At 31.3% G+C, this 11,613-nt stretch overlaps 1 protein-coding gene across 1 annotated transcript in view; it reads right to left on the bottom strand.

The window, feature by feature from the left end:
• LOC101495482 (beta-glucuronosyltransferase GlcAT14C) overlaps positions 1 to 3,007 on the bottom strand; it is a 6,237-nt gene extending 3,230 nt beyond the window's left edge. Inside the window, exons 1-2 of the mRNA XM_004506537.4 lie at positions 2,174 to 3,007; positions 1 to 76 (exon numbers count right to left, since the gene is read on the bottom strand). Of these exons, the coding sequence (XP_004506594.1) occupies positions 1 to 76; positions 2,174 to 2,702 (605 nt within the window). The 5' untranslated portion in view covers positions 2,703 to 3,007. The remainder of the gene's footprint in view (positions 77 to 2,173) is intronic.
• Positions 3,008 to 11,613: the final 8,606 nt, after the last annotated feature.

Raw genomic sequence — 11,613 nt, 5'->3', positions numbered from 1 at the left:
TCTTTCCAACCCATATTACTTGTATGCTCAATGAAGTTTATGTCCCTAGGCATGAATGAAAAGATATGCAAGAGATCTGAAACAAGAAGGTAAATAAAAGTCAGCAAAATAAACAAAAATTTATATTTTTGAAATTATGAAGTTTATTAGGATCCGAAAACAAAAACTCCAGGAAAGTAATATATTTGACTTATACAACCACAACATTAATTAAATGAGCGCAATCAAATGAGAATCTCAACTTCAATTTTCTTTCGTATGTATTAGATAACCCCATTTCTTACTACTAAACTGACACCTTTATGAATGATAGATGATAGGATATCACAATGAATAAAGATAACAGAAGAGAAGAGGAAAATCATCTTGTCATTAAGAGATAAGGGAGGTGCTGACCCTCAAAGTTCTGCAACAATTTTGTGTGATTAGGGTAGTTTTCTCCTTGTTTGTAATGTAACCTTACATCATTTCTGACAAAATTCTTCATGGTGAATACCTGCATGGAGGCAAGAATAGTGTGACCGGAGAAAGGGTTTAAAGAAAAACATGGAAGAAGCTCAAATTCAAAAGAGAAGTCGCTGACAAGTAAGAGATGCGGAGAAACAGGAATGAGAAATAAGTAATAAAAGAAAGAGGGAAGTGGGAAAGGAAACCCTCATTTTGTGCCACATAACAGTAACAATGGAACAAAGGGGTAAGGGTCAGGTGTAAGCCATGGAGGTCGCTGACCACCGCCACCGAAGTCACCAGATTTAAATTACTTCCGAGTTTGGGCAGGAATTATAGAGAAATTTTACATCAAATTTGGAGCTGAACTAGTCTCTAGAAAGATCATCTGAAATTCTGTCTTTAGAGAGCTTCCTGCTAAAACATTCTATGTCTCACTTTGTTGTTTGCTGAAGGAATTGCAGAAGCTCAATGGTAAGTTGGTCTTCTTTTTTTCCAGACATTTACCCTGAGGACAAGGTGAAACTTCCTAGAAATAGAATTGTTAGATAGCCCCGTTAGTTAGTTAGTTAGTGGATCAAATTTGCACGAGTGTTGGGGAAGAGTGGGAGATCATCTTGTCTCTTAGCTAGGGACATTTGCATGAGTGTTATCAATAACGGGTCGAGGAAAATAGCAGTTTGATCAAATTCCGCTAAGCAACAATGCTATAGCTGCTATTTGACAATATTTTATACTAGATAGTGTATGGCATAACATAGCGATTCATCAAACTCAACTATGCTATAGCCACTATTGAAAAACACTTGTTTGCACAAAGAAAGTTCTGCACCATATTTATGTAACTGGGGGAGTTTTCTCCTTTTCTTTCTAATAAAATACCAACTTCCTGAGAGTATCCAACTATCCATATACTGAAAACCATGTACCCCCCTGCCCGAATATAGAAAGTATTTTATTTTTCTACTTGGTGAAGCATATTCAGAAATAGAAACAAATTTTTAACACTGTGAAATCAATGATAGCAAATATGAATGGAATTGAAGGTTCACTTCAAGAGTCAGCTTTGACTTTTATTCATTTATGTTCTGCTTTAAAAACACAACTATATAAAGTAATAGTCACTAATTAGCTATAGCATTTGGTTGCAGCATTTATTCCAGGGCTATGCAAAAGGGGATAGCTTGCTACTTTAGTTAGTTCTAGATTCAAAAGATTTTTATTTGTAAGAAAACTAAACAAATCAAGGATCACAACCCACATTAACACCAACACTGTAGAGCGAAGACGTGTCATGTCGAGCACCAACAAGACACTGACGCATATGCTTACATTTAATCACTTCCATTTCCATTTTCTCAAATTTTTATTAAGGTTTGTGTGTCATGTGTCAGTTTAATGTCTGGTGTCTATGTCATGGTTTTAACTTGTGGTTGCAACCACACCTACAACCACAATATTGCGGATTTTAAAGTCTCCACAACGGCATCGCAGCCGCAATTAAGCACATTGACAGCAGTTTCCCGCAATGTATAGGTTTGCAGTGTAACTGCAAGTACAACAGCAATTTAAAACTATGGTCCATGTCAGTTCTTTATAGATCCTGACTGCAATTTAAAACCTTGATCTATTTGAGGCTACCTTAGAGTCTATATGAAACTAATTAAACTCTAAAACAAAGACAAAAACAAAAACAAAAACAAAACCAAAAACAAAAAACACTAACCATCTTGTGAGAAGAGAGGATAATCAGAAGCACTAAGATTAACAAACCAATCCCAATCACCAACCCTTTTAAGAAACAAAGCAACAGAATGAAGTGTAGAAGCAATCATAGTAGGACCCTTATAAGTAACCAAATCACCTTTACCAACAACCATAACATTCCTAAAAACCACAAAAACACTCTCACTCTTCACATACTTTGCAAGCTCAAGCCTCTCTTCATCAGAAGCTTCAAGATCAAGGTGAAGAAGGTAATAGTTTCTTGGATGGTAAGTTGCTTGAAGAACCCTTTTGAGCTGTGAAACTTCCCCTTTTGTACCTGTTAACAAGTAAGCGAATTTGGGTAGTTTTGGAAGATTCAATTGGGTTGTGAAATTGTCAAAAGAAGGGGATGAAGAAGAGGGTTTTGTGTGGGGAAGAAGGAGAAGGATGAAGAGGAGAAGGAGGGAGATTGTGAGAGTTGGGATTATAAGCCATTTTCGAGGTGGGTTTTGGTTGTTCTTGTGGTGGGAACTGTGGTTTCGTTTCATCGGAGATGTCAATGTTTTTTTTTTTTTTTTAGATTTGATTTAACTGTTGTTGTTGTTGTTGTTGTTGTTGTTTTTTGAAGGTTTTGGTTTGGTTGTGATTGTAGGTTACTTTTTTTAGGTGGGTGAGGGAAGTGTGAAGTTTTGGAAATTGGACATTGAAGTTGGAGAGGGAAACGACACCTTTCTAGATTTGTTTTCTAACTGAAAATAGACATTGATTAAAACTTTCTAACTGATTGCTACCATTGTTACAATTCAGTTTAGTTAACCTCATTTTTTTTCTTTTGATTATTATAGTTTAGTGTTACTTGTTTGTCTGTTTGATTTGTTTTGTCGGTATGATATTTTAAGTCAAGAGTTTAGGGATAGGATCACTAAATTCAAGACCATCGTAGCTTTATATATGACATGTCAACATTTGAAAAGATCATGTAAAAATTATCTATAATAGATATGAGTGAATATCATAAAATATTTTTTTTTAAGATAGTTTAAATTATAGAATGTGGATCTTATATTATTTTTTACCATTAGACATATATGAAAGAAATTAATTTAATTGTTAGTATTATTGTTTTATTGCTTATGTTTCATTGACTTATGAAATCTTTATGTGTATTGTAGACTTTTTTTTTTTTTTTTTGCTTTTTTAATTAAACTTGATATCAAAATATGATTGGAGAATGTTTCAACTCATGATAATTTTATTTGTGCAGTTTTTTTTTTTTTTTGATTTTTGGTGTGCGAAATTGGTTTTTTTTTTAGTGTGCGAAATTGGTGGTTTTTTTTTTTATATTTGGAAGAGACGATCATAGCTTATTTTTTTTAGAAAAGTGTAAAAAAGATATTTAATAGTAGTATGCTTGACATAATGTCAAATTATCAACAATTTATATAGTTAAAGTCATATAACATTTGACTTTGCACTAACATCGTAGAAAATTTTAAACTGTTTGCACATACTATTTACGGACATGATTTTAGAGCAGGGATATAGTAATGGATTAAATATGAAAGCTAAATACCAATTTATACAAAAGAAAACTATTAGATATAATTCTATAACCTTATATGATCTAACATAACTAGGGATGATAAAGTTAATCAACTTACTTCGTCATTACTCGTCTAAAAATGAACAAAGCGGGTCAACTAGTGTTGAAGAGTTAAAATTCTCACTATGCCCCCTTTTTAAGACAGGTTAGCTGACCATCCGTTAAAATTTTAAAAATAAATTTATTAATTAATACGTTTACAAAAACTATGTACTAAGTATAAGCAAAATAAAATTAAAGACCATTCAAAGAAACTAAAATATAAAGCTAACATAAATTATCATTCAAACATTCATGATTCATCGTCCAAATAAAATCATGAAACTATAAAACCTTAATAAAGTTTTGTAATATTTTATAAATTAGTAATAATTAATCATTCATGATTCATCGTCCAAATAAAATCTTTTGAATAATAAAAAGCCAATGAGGAAAGATTTATGTGTTGGTTCAAGATTATGTCTCAAAATATCATCTTTTCAATATGGAAGATCCAAACAAATAAATCTTTTTGCTTAATTGTGCAATTGATTGTATTCTTGAGGTCTAGAAACAACACCATCTATATAACTTTGACTTTTGATATATCTTTAAATTTGTTGCAAACTAGTTTCAATGTCTGTCTAGAGGGAGGTACATGAGTTTTAATATTTTCTTTAATAAATACATTTTTATTGCTTTAAATGAGTGGTCGTTAAGTAAAATCTACTATGAGAGAGTCAAACCAAAATATTTTCCTACTGAATTTTAATTTGAACGACTGTGTCTTCCATGCAAATAGAATATTCTAATTTACAATGTGTTTTCTATCCGAACAACATCTCATAAGTGGAGAAATCATTAATGATCCACATTAAATTAAAGTTGCTTTCATAAAAAAAAATTATTTTAGTACAATATCATATGTCAAAACACCATTACACAACCTATTCTAATCATCAATCAAAGATTATAAATAGATATCAATATCGGTTTTTGGATTAAATGACTCAGATATTACTGAATCTAAAAACATGTAAGGTTTATACATGCATTTAATGGGAAGAATATTGTATGGGTAATAATAATAGGCTAACAAAAATAAGGTTTGATAGAAGTTTGGATATATGGTGTTAAGCCGTTATAGCACAATCCAAGTCATACATTATGTGGATCTATTGCAAAATTAGGATGTGTGTGTGATCAAAGTGCTTCCACGCTTCCCTATCAGATGAATTCCACTTCCAAACTTATATTTTCATTAGGTCGCGTCATTCTCTAAAAAGGCATAATCATTTTTCACTTCTACACTTCCATCCCAACATTCTCAAAAAGGCATAATCATTTTTCACTTTCTTGCTTATGCATATCGCCATGAGAGAGTAAAGTGGAGTAATGGTAATTATAGTGTGATATCTCAATTTTAATAGAAGTGTATAGTGATCGACTATATATATGTCATGAACAAATAGAGTATGTTAATATAGACTTTTAGTGGAGAGAGAAATTAATAAACTAAATACACATCAAAATGAGGACGATCTTATATTTTTCTAGTGGGGCACAAAGTTCGACCTTTCATGCAAAACACAACCATGATGATTTTTCAAACTTTTGCTACAGAGCCTGCTTGTTCAAATGGCCAAATAAAATGTATTTCACGAACATCTGTTGTTTTTGTACAACTGCAACACCTAGTTAATCACGTAGAAAAATATGGTTAATTTAGTTGATAATAACGGGGGTGCCAATTATTAGAACAAATAATCCAAATATTATGAACTAAATCATTCCTATTATTAATATAGTAACAAATTTCATGTTAAACGACTCCCAATAATTAGGTTAAAAACATATCAGCAATTGTCTGAGGTTCAACTATAAAAATAAAATATGATGAGAGAGACGTGACCTTTTGAGAGCCAACACTGTTTGGTTTTTGGCAAGACCCCTTAATTCCAAAAGAGACTCTTCATAAGGGACACTACGCATTAGCAACCCTAGAACAGGTGTTCATTGCACAACTTTTTGTTAAGGTAAAATCTTTCTGATGTATGTTTTAATGACAACAAACCTTATGAAATAAATGATTAAGTTTTATGAATGGTGGTCTACTAATGATTGCACTTGAATTTTGTTTAAGGAACATGAATTGCATAAGTGAACAAGCAATAAGTCATTTACGTCATCAAAGTACATAAGTATCCACTCAATAATGAAATAATCTCAAAAGAAATATATCATATATCAATCATTCAAGAGAATGATTATTACATCTTCAAGATAGCATCTTCATGAAGAAGATGATCAAATACATTTATACAACAATTAATTATCACACTATGCTTTAAATCAGAAGCAAGATCATTTAAAAGTAGCAAGATCAAATCTGAGAAACGAAGAACATTCTTGACAATATTCTGAAAAATGAAGATCATTCTGGATAGTTGTCTGAAAAACAAAGATCATTATGGACAACAGTTTGAAAAACGAAGATCATTATGGACAACAGTTTGAAAAATGAAGAATGTTCTGGTTTTGACAACATTAATCCGAGAATAATCTGGTTTACAAAGAACAAAGTCTTCTTTCTTTAATTCAAGATCGATATGGATTACGAAAATACATCAATCTACATTACAAATCACCAGTATTCATTACGAAGGAACATAATTATATACTCTAGATCATTTTGGATATATTTTTTTCCATAAGATCAACCCAAAAAAGCAAAGCAATGTATCAAGAATAAAAAGCAAGACTAATCCCCAAAGTTGATGGCTAAAGTAAGCAAGTACAAACTGGATAAAAATGATAAAGTCACTGCATCACTGACACACGTACAAAATAGAAAAGCTTGGCTTGCAACAACTGTCAGAAGTGTCAAAATCCAACACTCATACAAAACAAAAACGAAGAATGTTCTTGTTTTACAAAAGAACATTATGGTTATTCTCTTTTAAAGGGATAATTAAAACAAATCATTTTCCACAGTCCAAACCACAATTTAAGGAGTATCAAGACTGCACAAATCAATGGTGAAACCCAGAACTCGAGCTAAATGCCCAAATGAGGAAAGCAACCTCAAGATCAATCTCTAAATTGATGAGATATGAACAAGGACACAAGTACATTGTACTTACAATATTCTGTAGAAAGCTCTGCATAATTATGATCTAAAACAGTACTAAATTGTTAGTTGATAGTCCATTCACTCACTCATTTACGTTTTTCATTAGACCCAAAAGCAAGGACGTTATTCGATTGTCAAGAACGTTCTAGACAACAATTTAAACACATGTTTAATTGCTTTAAAATACATATAACACTTAGGAAATGTGCCCAACAACTATATTCATTTTAAATTGAATATTCAAAGCCTTTTATCATCTATAAATTGAAGATCAATTGGAAGATCAAGGCAAGAGTTCAAACTACAAATCTACCAACACTTGTTCAAGTAAGAAAAAGTCAGAAACTCTTCAAGCAAACTCCAGTTTTCTTCACTATATCATTGGATCATCATTTACTGAGTTTGTCTTTATTTATCTCAAACAAGCGTTAAGAAGTTTCAATATCCCAAACACTTTTATCATACACATCATTTGTAACTTGTGTCTATTTTTTATGTTAGATTGAGTGTGTTTGTAAAAATCCTTTCAAGGCTGAAAGGTGATTGTAAAAATCCTTTCAAAGCTGAATGGTGATTGTAAAAATTATTTCTAGGTTGAAAGGTGAATATTATAATAGATTCAAGGTGTGATCAAGAGAAAAGGTGTGAAGGAGAACATTCTTGGTTCTGAAGCACATAGTGAAAATCTCATGGTTGTGAGGACTGGACGTAACCCACTTTGAGTGAACCAAGATATATTGTTGTGTGAATTCTATTTCCCTCATCTTCATTTATTTATCACTCACTTAGCACCGACCACATCGTGAAGTTTCTATTGATATATTACTAACAAAGGACGTTCTTCGTTTATTGTTTTCATAACCAAGATCAATCTTGAGTTAAATACTTTGAAATTTAACAGGAATTTTAAAAAGGGGGCAATTACAATTCAAACCCCCTTCCTTGTAACTGACATTGCTACTTCACTTTTAGTTCTTTGTTTCAATTTCTACATTTGGGATTTAGTGAGAGCTGACTCAAAACCATCATCTTTACATTGTAAAGAATCCAAGTTCTTCTTGTCCATCATATTTCCCCAACTTTTATTAAAAATACGAAGATCCTTTCGAACTGACGTGATGAAATTATCTTCCACCACTTTGACTTGCGCATGTTGAGGATCCATTTGAGTGTATGTCACAAACTCATAATTTTCTATTTGTAACTTACTATTCTAACTTTGCGACCCACTGCCCACAACTCGGATCATGTGTTGTTGCAGATTCTGAGTTAGAGTTGTATAATCCAAATAAAGGATTACTATTAGGAAAATCACTAGCAGAGACATTATTACCCAAATGTGCAAAGTTTCATTAGCGAGTTTATGTTAAGATGCATTAATAATTTCATCAATAACATGTATATCTTTAAAGTTTCCCTCATTTGGCACTTCAGAAATCGCCAAATCCTTTCCCTAGTACATAGTCTTTTTCTGGACATAAGTTGATTTCAATCGGGAGGTTTTTGCAATTCACCTTTTTCCTTTTTTCTACATTTTCTGGCATCATGGCCTATATTATGACATATATTGTAGAAAGAGGGGAAGTTTTCATACTCGATACCCACATAAAAAGCACATTTCTCCATTTCGACAAGAACTTGAGTATAGATGATAGAGTCAAGATTAATATCAACAAGAACTCTAGCGTAGTGACCAAAGTTTTGATCTTCTAACGATTTTCTTTGAAGTATATGTCACAAGAAAGGAGGGTTTAAATTGTGATATTTAAAAATTTAAATAAAAAGGAAATATCTCAAGTTGTCACTTGGATAAATATGTTAGTTTAAACAAATTATAACATTCTTTGTCAAAAGTGTATACTGAAAAATGTAAATGGTAGTAATGTGGTATGATTAATATGCAAAAGTAAAAGATTAAGGTAAAGAGAATCGCACACAAATTTATCCTGATCTACCCTTTATCTTGGGATATGTATAGTCCTCATGCAAAAATGACAATGATAATGTCAATTACAAGGAAGGGGGTTTGAATTGTAATTGCCCCTTTTTAAAATAATTTATGATTAATTCAAATTTAGTTAACTCAAGATCAATATTGGTTTTCAAATACAACAAAAGCATAACATTCTTGGTTAGTGAAATCACAAGAAAATCTCCCTACATGATCTATGGTTAGTTAATCATAAATAAATAGAGATGAAGAAAATAGATTCACACAGTAATATATCTTGGTTCACCTAAAGTAGGCTAAGTCCAGTCCTCACAATTAGTGAACTTTTTCATTAAAATGTTCAAACAATATCGTTTTTTATTTTCACACTAACTTTCCAGATCAATCTTGATCTGTTACAATATTTCATCTTTCTATCTTGAAAGGATTTCCAACAGTTACATTTCAATCTTAGAAAAGGATTTTTACAAATCACCTTTTCACCATAAAAGGATTTTTTACAATTCACTCAAACTATCTTCAACTCAATAGTCTAGAGTTTCACATGAAATGATTTAAAGAGAATGATATATCAGAATATAATCAACCCTTTTTTGAGTTTAGATTCTCATCAAAAGACTCAACAAAAAGATCCTTAAATCTAGTGAAGTAGAACTAGAGCCTTTACTTTGATTGAAGAGCTTTAGGATTTATAAATATGATTATTTAAGTGATTGATTGCTTGCACTTAAAACTCTTGCAATATCCTTGACCTTAAGATTCGTTTTATAGGCTTTATGAATCTTGATGACAACTCATCTAGCCATTGGAAATCCAGCTGTCCAGTTGTAGTTTTAATGGATAAGTGTTTTTAAAAAAGATGGAACGTTCTTGCTTTATAACCAAAACGATCTTAATTTCTATTTTGAGTATGTGTAGGACTTAAGAACATTTGACAGCAGTTTGATGTCACGCTTTTCTCTATTTTGTGTGCAGACTGTTCAGAGTGCAGTTGCAATGTCTTATCAAATCTGTCATGATTGTACTTGTTGCATTATCAATCTGGAGATTGATCTTGCTTGTTTGACTTTGATGCTTAGCTTTTGCCTTTGTTAAACTTTTTGGAATGGATCTTTCTGATACGATCTTGTGTACATACATCGGATACCTTTATAATGAAGAATGGTTCATTAGCAAACCAGAAACGATCTTGTCTTATTTAACTTTTATGAACCAGAACGTTCTTGGTTTGATAAGACTGAAGGTTGTGAAAAAGGACGATCTTCGTTTTTCTAGACTTCTATTTTTATTAAATATGAATGTTCTTTGATTATCAAAATGATCTTGCGGTGATATGTTTAATACATATCTTTAATACATTAAAAAACACATGTTAAAAAGCAAAAAATGAAAAGATGGAATTATACTTAGAAGTTTAATTAACTTTGTTTGATTATCATCAAAATATTAATTTGGCATTTTGTCTCAACAATCTCTCCCTTTTTGATGATGACAAACATGTTAATAAGATTTTAATTTGATTATGATTTAAATAGTAACTAAGAGCTTTAGTTTTAAAGATCCCCCTGAAAATGTGATTTAAGTAATATAATCTTTGACCAAAATATATATTTTCATTAACGTTTAAAAGGATCGATTATACATATGGTTCAAAACAAAAAGAAAACGACATAAGTACATAGTATGAACAAAAACAAGACTTCTGAAAAGTTAAAATCTAATAGTTAATTCTCCCTCTTTGACAAATCAAGAAGAAGTAGGAGAATAACATATAATTTCTTCAAAAGGATAGAGATGGGGAGGAACCCTCAAAGGATGAAGAAAGAGATGGTTGATTCAAATTTATAATTGATGAAAATATAAAATAAGATTTGATTCATATTTATAATTGAAGAAAATCTGTGACCAAGTTGAAAATAAGATATGATCAAAATTTGAAGAATATTTATAGAAGATTTGAAGAATATTTGATCAACATTTGAGAAGAAGATTTAATTAAGATTTGATCATGATTTGAAGAAGAGTTTATTTAAAGAATTTACAAACTCAATCTACACAAAATAGGAACAAAATCAATCTGAAGAACTTACAAACTCAATCTACACAAAATACAAATAGAATCAATTTGAAGAATTTACAAACTCAATCTGAACAAGATACAATTCAGAATTAAACTTGAACTAAATTGAAGCTCAAATTTTCACTATAAATAGACACTCAAAGTTGAAGGAGAAAAGCATCGAAAAGTAGAAAAGTGTAACTCAAGCTCAAAGTTCTCAATTCATCTTAGAGTTCAAAGATATAAACATTTGTTCAGGTTAGAAATATTTTCTAAGTGTTCTTTTCTTATAGTGTGAGAGTTATTATTATTATTATCAACTTTATTATAAGCAACTACTCAAGTTCCAATCTTTTGTATCAATCCGATAGTGGTTTAGTTCCTTCTTCAATCTGGGGTTGTCAGGTTGTTTGGAGAAGACTTGGCTTCTAGGGTCAGGTGGTTAGTTCCTCAAAATTTTGGGGTTATTAGGTTGTTTGGGAAGATTGGCTTGGAGGGTCAGGTGCTTTTGTAATTTAAGGTATTTGAATTAGTGGATGAAAGCCTTCTGAATAAAGGGATTGTATATAGCCAAGTTATTTTTGCTTTCATTGTTTTTGCTTTCATTGTTTACTGCTTCTGAATCTGATTGCTTCTACTCCAATTAATTCTTAAAAACCAATTAACCTTAATCAAATTAGCAAAAAGTTATCAAATTTATCAAACACAATTCAACCCCCCCCCCCCCCCACCCC

The sequence above is a fragment of the Cicer arietinum genome, chromosome 6, assembly GCF_000331145.2.
Source record: "Cicer arietinum cultivar CDC Frontier isolate Library 1 chromosome 6, Cicar.CDCFrontier_v2.0, whole genome shotgun sequence".
In the NCBI taxonomy this organism is placed as follows: Eukaryota; Viridiplantae; Streptophyta; class Magnoliopsida; order Fabales; family Fabaceae; genus Cicer; species Cicer arietinum.
Note: the sequence above shows the minus strand (reverse complement) of the source record. Positions and strands in the feature narration are given on the sequence as shown.